General features: G+C 37.2%; 1 protein-coding gene across 1 annotated transcript in view; it reads left to right on the top strand.

The window, feature by feature from the left end:
* The window catches only part of mdn1 (midasin AAA ATPase 1), a 62,834-nt gene that overhangs the window by 11,914 nt on the left and 29,757 nt on the right, over nt 1-21,163 (top strand). The window contains exons 17-48 of the mRNA XM_056259855.1: nt 273-376; nt 472-616; nt 1,308-1,404; nt 1,576-1,689; nt 2,213-2,360; nt 3,420-3,527; nt 3,658-3,809; nt 7,916-8,094; nt 8,466-8,674; nt 8,881-9,027; nt 9,118-9,259; nt 9,935-10,069; nt 10,465-10,603; nt 12,148-12,286; nt 12,362-12,492; nt 12,761-12,899; nt 13,064-13,193; nt 13,405-13,662; nt 14,673-14,870; nt 15,010-15,218; nt 15,663-15,785; nt 15,932-16,129; nt 16,322-16,429; nt 16,549-16,737; nt 16,826-16,915; nt 17,735-17,998; nt 18,072-18,336; nt 18,719-18,878; nt 19,343-19,459; nt 19,584-19,792; nt 20,269-20,417; nt 20,519-20,718. Of these exons, the coding sequence (XP_056115830.1) occupies nt 273-376; nt 472-616; nt 1,308-1,404; nt 1,576-1,689; nt 2,213-2,360; nt 3,420-3,527; nt 3,658-3,809; nt 7,916-8,094; nt 8,466-8,674; nt 8,881-9,027; nt 9,118-9,259; nt 9,935-10,069; nt 10,465-10,603; nt 12,148-12,286; nt 12,362-12,492; nt 12,761-12,899; nt 13,064-13,193; nt 13,405-13,662; nt 14,673-14,870; nt 15,010-15,218; nt 15,663-15,785; nt 15,932-16,129; nt 16,322-16,429; nt 16,549-16,737; nt 16,826-16,915; nt 17,735-17,998; nt 18,072-18,336; nt 18,719-18,878; nt 19,343-19,459; nt 19,584-19,792; nt 20,269-20,417; nt 20,519-20,718 (5,095 nt within the window). The remainder of the gene's footprint in view (nt 1-272; nt 377-471; nt 617-1,307; nt 1,405-1,575; nt 1,690-2,212; nt 2,361-3,419; nt 3,528-3,657; nt 3,810-7,915; nt 8,095-8,465; nt 8,675-8,880; nt 9,028-9,117; nt 9,260-9,934; nt 10,070-10,464; nt 10,604-12,147; nt 12,287-12,361; nt 12,493-12,760; nt 12,900-13,063; nt 13,194-13,404; nt 13,663-14,672; nt 14,871-15,009; nt 15,219-15,662; nt 15,786-15,931; nt 16,130-16,321; nt 16,430-16,548; nt 16,738-16,825; nt 16,916-17,734; nt 17,999-18,071; nt 18,337-18,718; nt 18,879-19,342; nt 19,460-19,583; nt 19,793-20,268; nt 20,418-20,518; nt 20,719-21,163) is intronic.

Here is a 21,163-nt window from a genome sequence, read left to right as displayed (position 1 = left end):
GAAAAATAGAATGTAGCTGTTTTATTGATAAAAGTTGTGAGGCAGCTTTGACAAATTTCTGTGCTCCTTAATGTTTCTGTTCCTGCAATACGATCTCCAGTGTGTGTGTGTTTTCAATGAATGCAGTGCATTAATATAGAACACTGATTAAACTGACTGTAACTATCTGTGCATTACATGGTCTGAACACATGTCTTCCAGCCAATCATAATAGAGTATTAAGACAGACCATGGTACAAATCACCTGTCTTTTCTTTGTGTTTTTCTCATAGCTGCCTTGCTGCTGGAGCAGTGGGAGGCTTTGGCCCTCAAACTCAGTCAGACGCAGGAACAGATTCGGGCCTGTGAATCCGCTTTGGTCTTTGCATTTGTGGAGGTAATTGCTACTCTTCTCCCAACTTGTCTTCACCTCTTCGTTTCTCTTCTCTGTCTTATCTCCTGTATGTTGTGACTGACTGTGTGTCTGCACAGGGGACTTTAGCCCAGGCTGTGAAGAAAGGCGAATGGATGTTGCTGGATGAGATTAATCTGGCTGCTGCAGAGACACTGGAGTGTCTGAGTGGATTGCTGGAGGGCAGCGCCGGGTCACTAGTGCTGCTGGACCGAGGCGATACTGGTGAGTCCTGCGCAAAGTGCTCATCTGTGATTTCATTATTGCTATTTTAAAGATGTAGCTATTTGACAATGGTATAAAGGGTAAATATGTGCACTTGGTTAACCCCAGGCTGCTTTAGGGGTGGTTGTAGTAAGGGTATTTGTGAAACACTTTGGATAAAATAAGATATATTTCAGCTAGTTGTAATTGGTTGTTAGGACAAAGTCAAGTTTAATTGGCTAAAAATGCTGTAAGACGGTTTAATGTATTTGAAAGAAGTCTCTTCAAGGCTGCATTTATTTGCTCAAAAATATTTTTTTAAATGTAATTTATTCCTGTGATGGCAAAGCTGAATTTTCAGCATCATTACGCCAGTCCTCAGTGTCACATGATCCTACATAAATCATTATTACATGCTTATATTTGCTGCTCAAGAAATATTTCTTTATTATTATCAATATTGAAAACCGTTTTACTGCTTAATATTTTTGTGCAAACCCTGATACGTTTTGTTTTTTTCGGGGTTGTTCAATTTTATCTTCGTATTATTTATCTTACTGACCCCAAACTTTTGACTTGTAGTGTATTAGAAATAAATAAATGGCCTTGATACTACTATTCATTACCATGAGTGTTGTAGTTGATTAATGTAATGTCATGTGTATATTCTGAGGTAATTTTACTGTTTTCATGATGATGTCATTCTGTGTAGAGCCTCTGGTTCGTCACCCAGACTTCCGTCTGTTTGCCTGCATGAACCCAGCCACAGATGTAGGCAAGAGGAACTTGCCACTGGGCATTAGAAACAGGTGAGGGGGGCATGAACTCCAAGGGAACTGGCTTCATGCATTCACTTAAAATAACTTTTGTAAATGTCTCCTTGGTTTGTTTGCAGATATGTAATACAGTGACGTTTATACATTTTTATAGAAGCATTCAATAGTTTTTTTGGAAAACATGGTTTTGTGTTTATGTATCAGGTTCACAGAGTTGTATGTGGAGGAGCTGGAGAGTGAGAGTGATTTACGAATCCTGGTCTCTGACTACCTCAAAGGCCTTAACCTGTCCAGAGGAATCATCCATGGAATCATCAGGTTTGTGCACAGTTCTTCAGTAGGTCTCCATTACCATTCATATAACAACAACACGTCTTTCCTAGCTATAACACAGTTTTTTGCCTTTTGATCCATACAATGAAAAAAGCTTGGCAGCAATAGTCACTCAGTAAATGCTAGTAAGAAAAACAGCAAGAAAAACATTGAATTAAAAGTGAAATTTTGAAGTAGAAATACTAAATTAGTGTGTTCTTGTAAAGCATACTTCAATAACCTTTTGTTTTTTCAATTACAAAATGAAACTTAAAAAAAAATGTTTACAATGTAGTATGAAAAAGAACCCTGTTAGCCAACCTAACAACCATTATTAGAACAAATTCACATTTCTTGGTAATATTAAGCATGTTACAGATGTTGTTATATGGCTTTTTTCACTTAACAAATGTACGTTGGTTAGGATAAAACGCCATATACGAGTCCATCCGTCGTGTTGCAACTTTTGGTTAGATGCTGTACTTCTGTGTTGGTCTTTTAAACAAAATTTTCTTTTTTTTTCTCCCAGTTTTTATTTGGGTGTTCGTAAGGAGGCTAACACTCGGCTAGTTGACGGTACGGGGCACAAGCCCCACTACAGTTTGCGTACTCTGTGCCGAGCTCTGAAGTACGTGGCCTCTGACCCCTGCTACAATATCCAACGATCCCTCTATGAGGTAATATGATTGTCTGTTTCTGCCTGACTGAATTGTCCTGAGAGTCCGAAACATAGCGAGTATAAAGTTCAAATGTGTTACATGTATCCATATTGAAGTGACATTTGTCCATTCATGTAATGACATGAAGTTGACCATTGAGCATGGATATTTTACAATGTTCCTACAGTAGAAGTAAGCAGCATGACACAACAAACTAGCTGTGTCACTCTTCCATCAATGAATAATGCTGTAAACACTGCAGCGTGCAATGTTGCTACACTTGCAATCTAGACAGCTTGATTGATTATAACGGAGCAATCAGGTTTAGTTACGTAACTACACGCCGCTCTCGTCTGAAGTAGATTGGATGTCAACGACTCATCGGCACTGCATTTTCCACAGTGCGGTGTACATCATAAAAAACTGCACACAGTACACTGTATTTTTGAGTTCACACAACAAACTGGCTTATTTATTTATCTGTCCAAACCATATGGGTTTCCAGTCTCTCCTGGTCATGCATTTGCTCTCATGGGAGCATAAGTTAGTCAAATTAACTAAGTTTTAGGTGTTCTTAAATTAGCTGGTGGGTTTATTTCTTTCATGCAAATCTTCAAGTGTCATTCAGTTCTATCACCAGTTCAGATTTTGTTTCCATTATTAAAACAATTTGCTTTTTAATTATCCATGGTTGTGGTTTTAACATTCATTTAGTTCATTTTTTTAATAACCAGGTTGTTTTACGCTTAAAGACTTTTAAAGACCATTTTCCCCTCATCACTAGTTGTGGCTCAGCATTGACCAATTTTATTTAGAGTTAATGCAATGAGTTTAAAACCTATCATCATATGATAAACTGTTCTACATTTGACTCTTTTGGGCATAAGCAGTGGTTATTTAAATATAAATTAGCTTCTAGTAAAGCTTCAAGTTTTCTATAGCCCATCAGGGCCCTCTACTGGTTTTGGGCCATGGACAAATTCCCAGTATTTATTTATTTAATTAGTGTGTGCTATGTAAAGAAATTTAAAACAAACAGTAAAGTATTTTTATGGAGATGTTTAATATCTTCTGCAGGGTTTCTGCCTGAGTTTTCTCACTCAGCTGGATCGCAGCTCTCACCCTGTTGTGCAGAAACTGGTGTGTCAGTACATACTTGGAGGAAATGTGAAATGTCTGAAACAGGTAATCAGTTCAGAGCTTCAATGAGACATTTTGATCCATCCTAATATTTGTTTGAATGGATAGACTGTGAAATAGTTAGAGATGTTATTTGCCAGAAGTGTTAGAAAATGATCTTCTTCTCTTTCTTCAGTCAATCCCTCAGCCAAAGGACCGTGTGTGTGTACAGATAGAGGAGTACTGGCTGAGTCGGGGTGACATGGAGGCTACTGTGGACCCCACTTACATCCTCACGCCCTCCGTCAAGCTCAACCTAAAAGATCTGGCACGGGTGGTGGCCGCCGGGTAGGAAACCCCATCCCTAATATGTCCCCTGTGACGTTCCGTAGATCAATCCCCCTGTCGATACATATTATGTATGCAGCGTTTCTCTGTTCATTTGTGGGATGGTGCATAACTATCGTAAGAGACTTGATTAGCTTTTAGTTTTTTTGGGTTTTGGTTGGAGACAGTTGACTTGGGGCTCATTCTTCCTACGTGGATTACTCAGTTATCTGGGATTGTTAGGTTCTACGAAGATCATCTTGGAGTTGCTGTCATAGCAACAGGTCCATAAGCTCAAACCTGCTCGGGAGCAGGCTCATTTCATGTAAACAGGAATAGATTGCTTTTTTTATTGAAGGAGTAAAGCAACATACAGTAAAACCATGAAAGTTACATTTTCCATTTTTACCATAAGGTGGAGGTGATACTTAAAGTTCTTTCTACTTTCTTACAAGAGTACCTTATTGAACCATGAGCAATTAATTTTAAAATAATAATAATAATTAAAAAATTAATTAGAATATAATATTATAATGTTGTGTAGTTTATCATAATATAGACACAGCCAGTTTTACTCATTGAAAGATTTATTCGTAAGGGAATAATTACCAAATAATTTTAGTCTTTCACACATGATGTATAGTTAGTACAATGCCGTACATTAATTTGAAAGGTAAGAGCTATTATGGCAGTGGTTTGATTACTTAGTAAAAAATAAATAAATGCTGTCTTCTGTGCCATTAGAAAAATGTTAGATGACTTAAGAAATTTAAATTAATGCTGTCACATAACAGATCTGCTTCACAGGTAAAATTAAATTAATTGCTAATTGCAACATTGAAATAAAAAAAACAAAGCCTTGACAAATAGAAATCGAGAAATAATGGAAATAAGTAATTGGGAATCATGTAACAAACAGTACACATTTCATTTATCTATTATATCTTTTATGTCGTTTTGGTCGTTTTCTGTTTCCAGAAATTAGGCAAGGTTTTTGTCACGTGTGTGATGTTTTTTTTTTTATAATTATGATGTCATTATTTAATCAAATCCACAAAATTCGTTTGAAGAACCAAATTAACTAGAGATCAGTTATCACAATTAAAAAGATCTAACTGTCAAATCATCAGATGTATTAAAGGTACGAAATTAGAGGTACGAAGAATGTACCTGGTGATTACCGTAGTTGATCTCTGCATCTATAAAGAGGTGATTTCGGGACATTATGGGCATCAGCCTTTTCACATTAGATATCATATATATATATATATATATATATATATATATATATATATATATATATATATATATATATATATATATATATATATATTAGTATAATATAATGTAACAGTTTATAATATAAATGTATATAAATAACAGAAAATGGTCAAGCTCACCCTAGATTTATACTCTTTGCCACTCACACCTACTGGGCTCTCTCTCTCTCTCTCTCTCTCTCTCTCTCTCTCTCTCTCTCTCTCTCTCTCTCTCTCTCTCTCTCTCTCTCTCTCTCTCTCTCTCTCTCTCTCTCTCTCTCTTATATATCTATATCTATATCTATATATATATATGAAGAGTTTGGTTCCAAAACGCAATAAATCCATTTAGATTAATTTGAGTAAAAATGTGTTTTCTTTACCAAGAAAGTGGAAAGATGAAAACCACTATTTTCTGTTTCAAACTTTCACATAGCATTTGTAGGTCATAATAACAAAAAAAATTAAAATCCAGGTTTTGATTTTCAAAGATTTATTATAAAAACGGATTATTTTTCCCCCCAAAATGCAATAAATCCATTTTTTTTTAAATTCAAAATGCAATTAATCCATTGAATCAATATAAAAGTTTTTTTTCATATTGAAACTGTTGAAAATACACAACAACGTAAGTTTATTAGTATAATATTTTTATTAAGAACTGTAAAGAAGATTGAAAACATTTTTCCTCCTCCGGAGTGCCTCATCTTCTTAACCTGTTAAGCTTCAAGCCCACTTTTGAAAAATCCCCAGAAATCACATACCCAAACTGAAACAGATACAGTTCATGAACCCTTTGCACTAAAAGCACAAGTATGATCTCATTTGAAAGCTGACACCTGGTTGTTTATTGTAAATGTAGAATGAATTATTGTCATAATGAAAAAAACCATTTTAAATAGCTTCAAAGTTTTGTAAAGTTATTAGAAATTTATTTTTATGAAACATCTTTATGAAAATAAAATGGAAGTTGGCCCTGGAGCAATCTAGAAATGCACTGCAGCTAAAGCCACATGTCTGACCATTTTATATTTAAAATCTGAAAATGATAAGTATAAAACTCTGTATTTAGTTAAATGTTTTTCAAGATCATGTCAAATTACTTTATTTTGATTAGACTCTATTAGCAAACTGATGTTTAGTCATCCTCTGAGTCATCTATTCAGTCTATTGTCTCTATTGTTTTGTGGTGCCCCATTCAGTGTCAGTCTCCCCTGTACACATTCACACCTCTCCAGACTGGTTATTATGGATCTAAATATGCATTTCTTTTGTCTGCATTATAGCTACTAACGACTGGCTATTCACAGGCTATTCATAGGGTTTCAAACCCTAATTTCTTTTATCAAAATTCTCACTAAATATTTGAAACTGGTATCAAATGCACTGAAACATTTCAGTAAGCATTCCTATTTAGAAAAAAATCATAAAACAATAACTGCTCGTGGCAGGTGCGCCTGGGCTCGCTAGCATGTTAGCTTAGCACACCATCAATACACGACCATTTATGAGATTAAAATTATGTTTGTGCTCCAAACTTACTATATAACGCAAGTCTAGTGTTTTAAATAATCTTCTGTGATCTAACTTGGCTTCATATTAAAAAAAAATCCGACAGAAAATGTATTATTTAGTGTTCTGAACGATGATGAAATCTATATCGATTAGCATTACATTATAAATATAATCTATTATTATGAAATACCTGGCATGGCTTGAAGAACACAGGTAACTCAAATATCATTGCAATCATGTTTATTGTTTTCAAAACATCTTTATCTGCATGTTACAGCGATCTCTGTCAGCTACTTTCTGTATCACTCAGTGACGTCCTGGAATGTCACATGACTATGGGTCTTCTTCATGATCCATATATGGACTTTTATTGGACATAATAGCGCCCCCATGCCATTGGTATGAATGGAAAACACAGCACATCTCAGTAAGAAGCGATCATAACTTACATCGACGCATTTGGGTATAAATTCAATAAATATTATTCCTGTCTATAGAAATATGATGTGAATCTATGAGAATATATCAATATTTCTCCACATCTGCACATTGTTGAGCTAAAAGCCCTCAGGGACGTTGTTTTGTGAATCGCTGTCATGACGACAGCACGGAGTGTTTTTTATGAATGGACCAGCTGACGCTCATAATTCATATTAAAGGTATCGACTCATTGTTTTCATTTCATAACTCCTGACACAAATTAAGACATAACTGTCACTATAAGTTTCTCAGAATACAATAGTGGTCAAATACTGAATCTTGAGGCTTATATCTTTTTAATGATGTATAGTTTGTCAAGGTATAACATTAAATCTGATAGTATATTTCTCCTCACGTAAATGATTCGATTTCGATGCCAAAGTTTTGAGAGAAAGTATTTTCTCATAGAACATAAAAAAATATAAATTTGAAATTTTTAAAATTATTTCTGAGAAAAAAAATTCTCTTAAAATACTTTGAAAAAAAAAAAAGATTAGAGATTTTTTTATCAGAAATAATAAAAAAAAATCAAATTTTTTTTTTTTATGTTCTATGAGAAAATACTTTCTCTCAACTTTTTTTTGTCTCAAATATTATTTTTTCTCATGAAATGATTTTTTGCTATCAGTGTGATAACTTTTTCTCTCAAACTTTTCTTTCTCTCTCAGATCATTTATTTTCTCACATGTAATAAAGACACATTTCTAGCTCCATATTTATGTGGCTACTTGTCATTTTCCCTCTATCCATCTTTAGTCCTGTTAGTTCTTTTCATATTCATTACATACTAGGAATCATTTTAATATCTTAGACTCTTGCAATTTTGCCTTTACAAGTCTTTCCTCTGTTCTTGTGTGTTATTTCTGTGATTAGCATCCATCCAGTGCTCATTCAGGGGGAAACGTCGGTAGGAAAGACGAGTCTTATAAAATGGCTTTCAGCTTCCACAGGAAACCAGTGTGTGCGAATCAATAACCATGAGCACACAGATATCCAGGAGTACATCGGCTGCTACTCCTCCGATGAGCATGGCAAACTTGTCTTCACAGAAGGTAAAGATCTTTTAGTGCACATTAGGATGGAATGTATGTAGAGTATATGAATCTGTTATGATGCTTAGATTGCAAAGCCATTAAAAAATCATCATTTATGTAATGCGTATATGAATATGGTGCTAAATGCATGTTATTAGGCCAGGTTTAAAATGAAACACTCTGGGTCCCTGCTCCATCCTTAGGCCGAAGTGATTGAAGACCCCTGACTTATGTCAATGATATTAATGAATTCTAAGCATTCACTGCCATATCAGATGGTAATCTTAAATTGTTGTCTCTTTATGTGTAGTTTAATGCTCGATTGACCCTCTGTTTATGTTTATGTCAAGTTTTCATGGAAACAACATACATGTTTTTTTCCCCTGAAGGCGTGCTGATCGATGCCATGCGAAAAGGTTATTGGATTATTCTAGATGAATTGAACCTTGCCCCCACTGATGTCCTCGAGGCTCTGAATAGATTGCTGGATGACAACCGGGAGCTCTTCATCGCCGAGACACAGGAAGTGGTCAAAGCCCACCCCAGATTCATGCTCTTTGCCACCCAGAATCCCCCTGGGCTCTATGGGGGCAGAAAGGTTTCTTTAATACGTTTTAAAAACTACCACCTGTGTGTCAAGCAAGCTTACCTTCTTGGCCTCTTGTAAACTGTAATCAACAATAGTGCCATGCGGGAACTCATTTTTAGATAGGTGGGAGGTGGTGATGTTTTGGTTCTGATGTCCCTACTCCAGGAAGGGCTCATGAATATTAATACACTAAGCGTGTCTTTCATTTTGTGTAGGTTCTGTCCCGAGCATTCAGGAACCGTTTTGTGGAGCTGCATTTTGATGAGCTGCCCAGTTCGGAGCTGGAGAACATTCTCCATAAGCGCTGCAGTCTTCCCCCTTCCTACTGCTCTAAGCTCATCAAAGTCATGCAGAACTTGCAGGTGTGCATGTCATTTTGTTGTATCAGCGTATACGATTCAATTTTGAAAAATTCATGATTATATTTTTTGATATGGTGGTATTTGTGTTAGTCTTTACGTAGAGGATCCAGTGTGTTTGCTGGGAAACATGGGTACATTACCTTAAGAGACCTGTTCCGCTGGGCTGAACGGTATAGGATGGAGGAGCGGAATGACTCCTCGTGTGATTGGCTACAGCATCTGGCTGATGACGGTAACATCCAGAGACAAACATTTGACCTCTTTGGAGAAGAAAATTAAAATATGCACAGTATTATTCAAAAGTTTATTGTTTGTAAGATCTTTTTAAATGTTTTTTTTTATGTCTCTTATGCTCACCAAGGCTGCATTTATTTGATGAAAAATACAGTAAAAACAGTAATATTGTGAAATATTATTACAATGTAAAATGACTTTTCTCTTTTAATATATTTTAAAATATAATTTATTCCTGTGATGGCAAAGCTGAATTTTCAGCATCATTATTCCAGTTTTAAGTCTCACGTGATCCTTCAGAAATCATTATAATTTGCTGATTTGCTGCTCAAGAAACAGTTCTTCTTATTATTTTGCTTAATATTTGTGTACTATTATACTTTTTCAGGATTCTGTGATAAATAGAAAGTACAGCATTTACTTAAAATAAATATGTTTTAATAATTTAAAAGTCTTTACTGTCACTTTTGATCAATTCAATGCCCCCTTGATTCATAAAAGTATTCATTTCTTTTTAAAAGTCTGACTGAGCTCAAACTTTTAAATAGTAATTTATGGAAAGATATACTTTTTTTGTTTGTTATACTTAATTTCAAAAATCCTAAAAAGTCTGCACAAATTTTTTTTTTTTGATTTGATCAAAATGTAACAATCATTGTGTTCACTCTTTCAGGCTACATGCTGTTGGCCGGCCGTGTCAGGAAGCCAGAGGAAGCACTGACCATCCAGACCATTCTGGAGAAGCACTTTAAAAGGACAGTGAACCCAGATGCTCTTTTCTCTGAGGCTCAGGTCACCTCTCAGTTCAGTGAGTTAATAAGCACAAACACAGTTTGGCCACAGAAGCACACCACATTCTGACATCAGGTCGATGACTTTCAATTAGGAACGTTGTTCTTACTGGTTATTCCATTGCATTATCACATAAACAGATACCAGTAGTACTGCAGTTTAATGGCAGTCCCTTATTAAGGCATCTCAGCAACTCCCAGCGTGCTCTTCAGTTATTGAGTGTAAGTTTTATTGATTGTGTCTTGTGATGTTCTTTTCCATCTACGCAGATGAGTTAAGATGAAATGGATTTTTTTTAGGATACTTTAGGATACTTTCCTAAAGATCTGTTTGATTAGCTCACTGTATAACTAATGGGCAGATTGATTGTTTTGGTATATTGATGGTTGTTGATGGCTTGGCACTTGGCAGGCCCTTTTGTGGACAGCATTGCGGGTGTCCCTGAAGAGTTCGGTCATGTGGTGTGGACCCAAGGCATGAGGAGACTGGCTGTACTAGTGGGAAGAGCGCTTCGTTTTGGCGAGTCTGTCCTACTTGTTGGGGACACAGGGTAAGCTGTGATACAATCCTCAGTTGAACCTAAATTATAGGGTTACAAAATCTGGCCTAATACTAATTTGTAGTAGTTGATTGTAAATGAAGATGAAAAGCTTCTTTATTAGAGTTTTTATTACATCACAAATCACATTTTAATCCTGTTAATTTTAAAGATTTAGTGAAACCAAAAAGAGTTTTGTAGCTTGTAGTCCATGTCTGTTAATCTTTATAAAATTAACAAAAATTTACTTTTGTCAGCCTTGTGTATAGTCTGAAAAAATAATTAAAATATGATTGTTGCACTTGGCATGTCCAATTTTTAAAAAATAATATTCTGCTCTAGCCTGGTTAAAACCAGACCATTCTCAGTTGTAACTGAGTAATGGTCTGGCAAAGCTTCATAGACAAATCATTTCCAAAGGGGCGTCACCAACGGACGTAGCTCAAATGCCTCTGGGCGCAATTGGATAGACCTAAAACCAATCAGAGCGATGAAGGAGATGACGTATGCAGAGCGACGTTCATAAACGAGCAGACACTGATTAGCTACTTCTACGTTTATTTTAAAATTAACAGCAAGACAACTAGAAGTGAATGTGCTTTCCATTAAATAAATCACACACAGTAAAAAAAACATTGAAAAAACTTTGCAATTTAGACGCGCAAACTGGGAACACCGGTGCGGTGAGACGTACATGCTCGGGCAGATTCGGCTTGAAGTCGTTCATCCTCTGACGCGGCGCCGCGCTGTTACAAAAAAAGCCGTGCACACAGCCAAGCGAAATGGGGTCTTGCCGGTCTTGCGCACCGAACGCGTAATTTTTGCCGCGCACACCTTCGCGCTCGTATGGACGCGTCGAGTATAAACAAGGCTTTACTCCGTGTCAGCACGCGCTCTGATCGGTAAAGGGGCAGAGATTTCAGACCTCCGTTTATTAAGATCTCCAAGATTTCTCTTCTTGGGAGGGGGTGCACAGACCTCTCCCGAATCATCTCCAGCAGTAGCAACCTCCGAAGCACCACTAACTCCGCCTCTGTTTCCCTGATATTAGTATTTAAACATTATCTATGATAAAAAATGTTTGTGAAAAAAATATTTTAATAACATGGTTTTGGCGGTCATAGAGTTCTAATGACGGTGTTCAACTATAATGTCACACCCCTAGTTCCACGGCGGCATCCATCTTTGTAAATGTACAAAATCTGCTTCACCGTCGCTGTGCTGTCGTCATCGTGTAAAGCCCGCCCCAACATTTCTGATTGGTGCCGCGATTTCGACGGATTAGAAATGGGCTTGAATGAGCTCTTTGCCAGACTAACTTGCAGAGCAAATCTAAATTTGCCGGAAGTTGTCTGGTTTTTCCCTGGCTAATTCTGCACTGCACTGATTAGCAATAACTAGGAGGCACACCCCTGTTTCAACAGAAAATAGAACTTTCTATTTAGCAGGAAATCTGTCAGCAAGGGAAACCAAATTAGCCTTTAAAACCTTAATTTGTTTTTGGTAAATAATGAATGAGATTCAAGAAGCTCAGTTGGTTTACATGTTCCTCCCAGGTGCGGTAAGACCACCATCTGCCAGCTGTTTGCCGCACTAGCCGGTCAGAAGTTCTTCTCCCTGAACTGCCACTTGCATATGGAGACGTCTGACTTTCTGGGAGGTCTCCGACCTGTCCGTCACACGGGAACTCAACAGGTAATATTCACATTTCTTCAAATTATTGAGTCTAAAAAAATGGTCAATTTTTAATATGAATTTAATATGATTCAGGCGGATGCGGAGGACGGCCGTCTGTTTGAGTGGAATGATGGACCACTGGTCCTGGCAATGAAACAGGATGGCGTGTTTCTGATGGATGAGATCTCACTTGCAGATGACTCTGTGCTGGAGAGACTCAACAGGTGTGTATTTACACTCCTCACATTGTTCTGTTCTCATTGACGAACTGTTTAAAATCTTTTCCAAATCAGTTCTGCTTAGGAAGTTCAAAAACAGGCCTGTAAGTACTTGTTTACTTTGTCTCTTTGTAAAATTAATTGATGTTGTTCTCCAGATTTGCTACTTCTGCATCACAACAGGACAAAATAAAGCAAAAAAACGAATCACCCAAGTTCTGTACAGCACATTTGATATCTAAAGTGATTGTGACTGTCTGTTTGTCCTGGGCAGCGTGTTGGAGACTGAAAAATCTTTGGTGCTGGCAGAGAAAGGGAGCGGAGATAATGATGATGTTGAGCTGATCATTGCCGGAAAGAAGTTCCGACTTGTCGCCACCATGAACCCTGGAGGTGACTTTGGAAAGAAAGAGGTCAGTACATGGAGAATTAGCTTGGCTGGAAAATATTGTTGAGGTTTTCAAAATAGCCATTGTTGGGATTCTTTAAAGATTAGTAGTAATAGTTAAATAAATTGATCATGTTTGCATGGAAGAAACAAGCAAGCAGTGGCACTGATGTGTTTGCATATGTACAGCTATCTCCAGCACTCAGGAACAGGTTCACAGAGATTTGGTGCCCCCAGAGCAACAGCCGTAATGATCTAATTCAGATCATCCAACACAATCTGCGGCCTGGGCTATCTCTGGACCAGCATGACCACCAAGGTGAGCCGCTCTACACAGACCTACCAATTATAACAAGCCTTATTCCCCCCTTTTGGAATATTTGAATCTGATTGGTCGGTAGCAGCCAAATTATCTTTGTATAATAACCACTAAACTGTAAACCGAGTTGTTCGTTTTCCATGCCAACCAATCTCCTTCACTGTTCTAGTTTCATGCCACTGCCATTGCCATTCCTCTCTTCCCATCTCAGGTAAAGACATAGCAGATCTCATGTTGGACTTCATCGATTGGCTGACCAATCAGGAGTTTGGTCGGCGGTGTATTCTAAGTGTGCGAGACATCCTGTCATGGGTGAACTTCATGAACACAGTATGTGAGCGGGACGAGGACGGCTTCATGACCATGGGGGAGCTGGAGGAGGAGGAGCCAGAATGGGACCTGCGATTGGACACTGTAACAGCATTTATTCATGCTGCGTGCCTTGTGTACGTGGACGGAATCGGCTCAGGTGAGAGAAAGACCTCAAACTGCTTCATTCTTTCTTTCATGCTTTGGTACCTATTTACCACCATAAGGAGTAAGATGAAATATAAAGGCAGTCTTTTTCTTTTCTTTTTTTTAAAGAAGTGGTTCATTTTGATTTCACTAATCTAACTTTAGTTCGTGTGTAATGTTGCTTTTTGAGCATAAACAACATCTGCAAATGAAGATATTTGCTTTTAAAGAAATCGTTTTTTAAGGGCTACAAAAAACGGCTGGTAGGGACTTTACGACATTCCTCCCGGGTTAGTGACATCACTAACCCTAAAATTTACATAAACCCTGCCCCCGGGAACATGTTGAGAAGAGGAAGAGTTGTAGTAGAGCACATTTGTGAGTCTGCTCAAGCTGTCGCATCCGTCTTTTCACGTGCAATACAGTGCGTAACACAAATGCAATAGCGTGTCACTCTGTTGGCATCTTACAACAGTTCCCACACGAGCGATTTTTTTGTGGGAAAACAATGTGGGTTTTAAAATTGTTTAAAAGTATAATGCTTATCAAGGCTTGAAAAATTATATTACAGTTTAAAAGAAATGTTTTTTTATTTGAACATATTTTTAAAATGTAATTTATTTCCGTGATGACAAAGCTGATTTTTTTAGCAGCCATTTCAACAGTCTTCAGTGTCATGATCCTTCAGATATCATTCTAATATGCTGATTATCAACGTTGAATACAGTTGTGCTGCTTAATATTTTTGTGGAAACCATTATTTTCTGGATTTTTTTTAGGAATAGAAAGTTCAAAAGAAAAGCGTTGAGTTAAAATAGAAATATTTTGTAACATTATAAATGTCTTTTCTGTCACGTTTGATCAATTTAATGCATCCTTGCTGAATAGAAGTATTAATTTCTTTAAAAAATAAGGAAATCTTACTAACCCCAAACTTTTGACCAGTAGAGGATGTATTTCATTGTTGCATTTACAGATCTAATATCCCTTTCCATGACCTCATTTTTTTCTTCTTGGTGCCAGGAACCACAGTGTCGGCAGCAGAGAATGCCCTGGTGGCGCGGAAGGCGAGTCTGGAGTACCTGGAGAAGAGACTGAGCAGAATTACAGCGCTGGATGAGGAGATGCAAGATGCACTGCAAGTCTACGACACCAGCGTCCCCAGAGAGCCCCAGTGGGGTGAAGACTTCTTTGGTATTGACCCCTTCTACATTGCTGCAGGTGAGGACTCTGAAATATTATATTTTATATTTTGGTAAAGTTGAGTCTCTAGATGTTGTTAGCAATAGTTGTTATCAAACCATTTGTCAGATATGACTTTTGGGTTTTGTTTGCTACATTTGGTCTGATCTTCCCATAGGTCCTGAGAGTGAGGGCAGGAGTCTGTCGGACTACGCTTTGAGTGCGGGCACAACTGCAGTTAATGCGCAGAGGATTCTAAGGGCACTGAAGCTTCAGAGACCCATACTGCTAGAGGGCTCACCTGGAGTGGGCAAGACCAGCTTGGTCACTGCCCTTGCCAAGGCCTCTGGGAACCATCTTGTCAGGATCAACCTGTCAGAACAAACTGTATGTCAAAGAAACATAGAGTTTTGCTTTAGTAAAACCTCCCTGCACTGTAGAACTGTTGAAAACTATCACCAATACAATGACAATATTTCATTTTTATTCATTTTTTTTTTGAAAGAATAAACATTAAATACACTATCAAAAGTTTGAAGACAGTAAGATTTTTTTTAATTCATACTTTTAGTCAGCAAGGATGCATTAAATTGATCAAAAGTGACAGTAAAGACATTTAAAATGTCTTTTAAACATTTAAGATTTTTATTTAAAATAAATAGCTACTGAAAATTCAGCTTTTCCTTCACAGGAATAAACTACATTTTGGAATATTTTAAAATAGATTTTGCAATAATATTTCATATTACGGTTTATATTCTATTTTTCAATAATTAAATGCTGCCTTAGCATAAGAGTTTTTCGAATCTGTGCTGTATCCTCTCTGCACAGGACGTAACGGATCTGTTTGGGACAGATCTGCCAGTGGAAGGTGGGAAAGGAGGAGAGTTTGCGTGGCGTGATGGTCCTCTACTTGCTGCGCTGAAGGCTGGACATTGGATCGTCCTAGATGAGGTACAGATGAATGTCTGACTTTTGTAGCTCTATGCCAGTTCGTTGTAATAAAATAATAAAATGTTTGAGTCTTGAACATTTTCAGTCAGAACTGATAACTCAGTGGGTAGTAGATTATTGACTGATGTTTTTCCTTTCATCTTTAGCTGAATCTGGCTTCTCAGTCAGTGCTGGAAGGTCTTAACGCTTGCTTTGATCATCGTGCTGAGATCTACATTCCTGAGCTGGGCATGCGCTTCCATGTTCAGCATGAGAAGACCAAGATCTTCGGCTGCCAAAACCCTTTCACGCAGGGAGGAGGACGCAAAGGCCTTCCTAAGTCCTTCCTTAACAGATTCACTCAGGTAACTTAGATCTAATTACTTCTTTGTCATCTGTTTGTTTTCTCTTCTGTCTTTGAGATCATCTGTTTTACAAAGATTATTAATATGAAATATTTTTACAGCAGTTTGTATCATAATATATGGTAAGGGTCTTAGCGAGTCATACAATAAGAGACCAAAATATAGACATAGATCTCTATTTTCCTCATTCAGGTTTATGTGGATTCGCTAACCAATGAAGACATGCAGTTCATTAGTGACTCCATCTTTCCTAACATTGACAATGCGATCATCTCAAAAATGGTGCAGTTTAGCAACCGGGTAAGTGGACATCACATCCCTTAACCAGTGGTGTTCTTCTGTTGCTCTTTTAATTGTCATTTGTAGGTATTCCTTTCATCTATCATCTCAAAAGAGGTATGATTTTCTTGTTCTCTTAGCTCGTCCAAGAAGTGACAATTGAGAGGAAGTGGGGCCAGAGAGGAGGACCATGGGAGTTTAATCTCCGTGATCTGTTCCGTTGGTGTCAGCTGATGCAGACAGACCAATCACCAGGCTTCTTCAACCCTGGGCAGCATGTTGGACTTGTGTATGCAGACCGCATGAGGACAGAGGCAGACAAGGCTCAGGTAGCCACGCTAATTCAAATACCATTTATCACTCAAAAGATGACATGAAGATGTGGCCATTTATCAATAATACATGTTCTGTTCTCAGGTGTTAGCAGTGTTTAGGAAGGTTTTTGGAGAAGACTTTGAGCCTTACATGGGCTCTAGGCAGTTTCATATCACCCCTTTGAACCTGCAGGTTGGTCAGAAATATAATATTTAAAAAAGTTTGTGTTTATTTTTTTATTTTACCCCTTAATTTTGGAATCAATTATATAAAATAAATCTTAAGAAACCTTAGATGTGATATATAATATAATAGGGCTGTCAAACGATTAATCGCGATTAATCGCATCCAAAATAAAAGTTTGTGTTTACATAATATATGTGTGTGTACTGTGTATAATTATTTTTAATACATAAATACCCACACATGCATTTGTATTTAAGAAATATTTGCATGTATATACTGTATATAGACTGAATGTAGCCTATATATAATGTATATTTTATATAAATATAAACATTTTATATATAAATAACATATTTTTCTTAAATATATACATGTGTGCATTTATATACAAAATAATTATACACAGTACACACACATATATTATGTAAACACAAACTTTTATTTTGGATCCGATAAATCGTGATTAATCGTTTGACAGCCCTAAATATAATATAATATAATGTAATATAATATAATATAATATAATGTATTTATATGATTTAGTCTTTATTTATTTTAATCCTTAATCTGTCATCGATAATGTGGAATTACATTATCATAATGTAAATCTTAAGAAACATTAGAAGTGGTAATGTAATATAATATAGTATATTATAGGCACATTTATTTATATAGCACATTTCATACACAATAATACAATCAATGCTCTACATTAAAAATGAAAAAAATTACAGATAATTTTTATTGATTTTTAATCTTCATTTTTTTAACATGTAATCTATCATATAAAAATATATTATCTTTCTCTCTGTCACACATATGCAGTTGGGTTACTCAGTTCTGCAGCGCAGTGGAGGTGCACCCATTGCTCTGGATCCTCCTCTGTCAATTACCCATTATTCTTTGCGCCCTCTGGAGGCACTAATGAAGTGTGTGGAGATGGGGTGGATGGTCATACTGGCGGGTCCCACTGCGAGTGGAAAGAGCAGTCTAGTGCATCTGCTTGCACTGTTAACGGGACACAGACTGAGGGTTATGGCCATGAACAGCGTCATGGACACAACAGAGCTGCTGGGCGGCTTTGAGCAGGTCAGTTGGAAAAGACAAGCAAGATGGTTGTTTCACTAGCTTGGTTTTATCGTTAACCTGGTGATCTGTTTAGGTGGACATCATACGGCCGTGGCAGCAGGTATTGGAGAGCATGGACTATGTGGTTGCTATGGTGACCAGGCGAGGCCTGATGTCATTGGACGGCGCGGTGCAGGATACTGAGTTTCTGTTGAGCACGTGGAGCACTTTCCGCCGCTGGCTGCGAGAGGAGGGTCTGGATACCACAGAGGGCATGGTCACATTTGAGGCTTTAAACAAACTGGAGGTCATTATTGTTCTGCTGCACAAACTCAACACTAAACTCAAGGTCTTAACAGGTAAGGACACTACACTACTGAGTACTTGTCCTGTATATGCCTTGTAAACTTAAAGATTTGGTTTTCTGTGACATTCGATTGTGAATTTTGCTTGTCAACTCGTCAGCCCTGTGAAATTTTTTGCTAAACATGTATCCATGAGAATGGTTTGAAAATGACTTTTATTATTTAATATTAAAAATAAATGTATAAACAATAGACTAAATGTAAAATTTTAAAATAAATATATATTTAATAGTTATGTTTAGTATTATTTGAAATTAGAAATATTACATTATATGTTTTAAATATAAAATACATGTAAATAAATGTAAAAATATATATCTTATTTTGTGCCTTATCCATTGAGTTTAGCGTCATAATCTTTGATTGTCCCCTGCAGACATGTCAAAGCTGCAGATGGACTTCACTCTACTGAAGGAGCGCTTGGCTCAGATGCAGGACGGCTGGACTCATGGTGGTTTTGAGTGGCTGGATGGGACATTAGTTCAGGCACTGCAGGCTGGAGACTGGTTGCTCATGGACAATGTCAACTTTTGCAGGTCTTTTTAAACAGATCTTTCTTAAAATAATTAAAATGCTTAAACACTCTTTTTGGAGTCTCTTGGTAAATTTGTAGACACATTTTAATAAAGAATGATATGACTAATTTCAGTCAAGTCTGTGTTTTAAGGAATCAGTTGAGTAAATGGTTCTATGACTGATTTTTAGCCACCTGCTGGCATAACACTTGTCAGCACTTATTACAGAAAAATATAACATTGGTGATCCAATAGAAGTAGAAATTATCTTATAATTGTCTAATTTAATGGCTGCTTATCAAATTAGATTTAAATAAATGGTCTTGAAATATTGATTTGAGTTTTAAGTTACTTAAGAAAGAGGGCAGAGTGATACAAGACATGAAACTAGCATAACGTAAAAAATATACTTTGCTGCAGAATTCCACGATTGACCAGATATAATATGAAATTTCTTAAATGAACTATTTATGTGTATGTTTCAGCCCTTCAGTGTTGGATCGACTCAACGCCCTCCTGGAGCCTGGCGGGTCATTAACTATTAATGAACGAGGAATTATTGATGGAACCACACCTACCATCACCCCCCACCCTAACTTCAGGTACAATCAAAGCATCAACCGACACCACTTCCAGCTATACTGTTTCCAAACTTATTTTTCCATGTGAAAGTACAGATCTGTGAAATATATATTTTGCTTAATCCTATTTCACACTGTGTTCTAGGTTGTTTCTCACCATGGATCCCACGCACGGGGAAATCTCTCGAGCCATGAGGAACCGCGGTGTTGAGATCTACATCCCTGGCGAGCATGAGGGTGTGTGCTGGGACACTCTGGATCTAAAGATGGTTTTACACACCCTGGGAGTGACTGGAGACTGTGTGTGTGACCTGCTCATCTCCATTCATTCAGAAATCAAGAAGACCATATGGGGTGCGTCTGTGATTTGATAACCCTTGTTCAGAGTTTTAGTGATACTAATGTTTGATTGCGTTCAGTACTTCCTCTGAAGTAAATCGCTGAGACATTTCAAGTTTTGCTGATGATACTTGTGTGTATTTTTTTAGTTTTTTGTCTTTGGTAATTGGTAATTATAAGTGAAACATCACGTCATCATTGTGTCAGTGACAATGACACCTTGAGACATGAGAGATCAGAGATTCAATTGTTGTTTCACAGAAAAAATATACTTGTTACTACTGTTACATACCTCGGGTCGCTGGCGACCCTATACACTTTTTACAACAACAAAATAGAAAACACTCTTTTTTTTTTTTTTTTTTTTTTTAAGATTATAATTTATAATGAATAGATTGAGGAAAACTTAGAAGGTTAATGTCTAACCTTTAAAAAATGAATGACGTCCTGGGATAAGGGTTAATGGCTATTCTCTCTTTAACGTCTTCTAGACTCGCCTGCGTCATCCATGTCATCTCTGCTCCATGCTGCGTCTCTGTTGTCTGGTCAGCTCCAGAGGGGTGTGGATCTGCCCAGTGCTCTTCTACAGGCCTGTGGAGAGGCTTATGCTTTCTGTCAGCGCACCACTGCTAACCAGCAGGTTCATAGACATTTTTCAATAAGCATGACAAGCTAAGATATATAATTCCATAATCCCTCAAATTATGCCCCATCAACCCCATCTTTCACATCCTGTCTCAGCTGGCACAGGAAGTCATAGAGAGGCAGTTGGCAGTGCTGGACTCTGAGGACTGGGGCAGTGGGCTGCTGTGTGCAGGCGTGTGGCCGGACCGTATCCCCTCAGCCCTGCTGTGCACTGAGGACTCGTGTTTTTCCAGTGTCCAGAGAGACGGACAGGTCCTCCTGTACTGCCTCAACACTCTCAGCCTTTATGGAAAAAGGTCAGAACTATGCATACAAATCATTTTGTTCTTTATTACCTGCCACTTCATTGGTGTTAATGAGATTGTACTAATATTTGTGCTCATTAAAGACATTTCCATTTTGAATTTCTGTTTTACTGTGTGTGTTTTTTCTAGCTTCAGTTTAGTTTTAGTTTATCTTATTTCCTTTTTTTTTTCTTTTCTTTTTTATAAGAGCTTCCAAATTATCCCTCTGAACTCTTCCGTTTTACATAATACAATTATTTTAGCTCAAATCAGCATTTTATGTTAATCTATTTGTGTATATATTTGTCTAATTGGTAATTTAGATAATACAGCTAACTGAAACGGCAATAATAACTGATTGATAGCAAATAATTCATTGTTCATTTTATTTTTTTGTAGTTTTGAGCTGATTATTTCAATTAGCATAAATGTTAGGGGGAAAAAATTCCTTTTGACA

This window comes from Rhinichthys klamathensis, unplaced genomic scaffold (assembly GCF_029890125.1).
Source record: "Rhinichthys klamathensis goyatoka isolate OS25496 unplaced genomic scaffold, OSU_Roscu_1.1 h1tg000170l_1, whole genome shotgun sequence".
Lineage (NCBI taxonomy): Eukaryota > Metazoa > Chordata > Actinopteri > Cypriniformes > Leuciscidae > Rhinichthys > Rhinichthys klamathensis.
The sequence above is the reverse complement of the archived record's forward strand: the minus strand, read 5'-3'. Positions and strand labels throughout refer to the sequence as shown.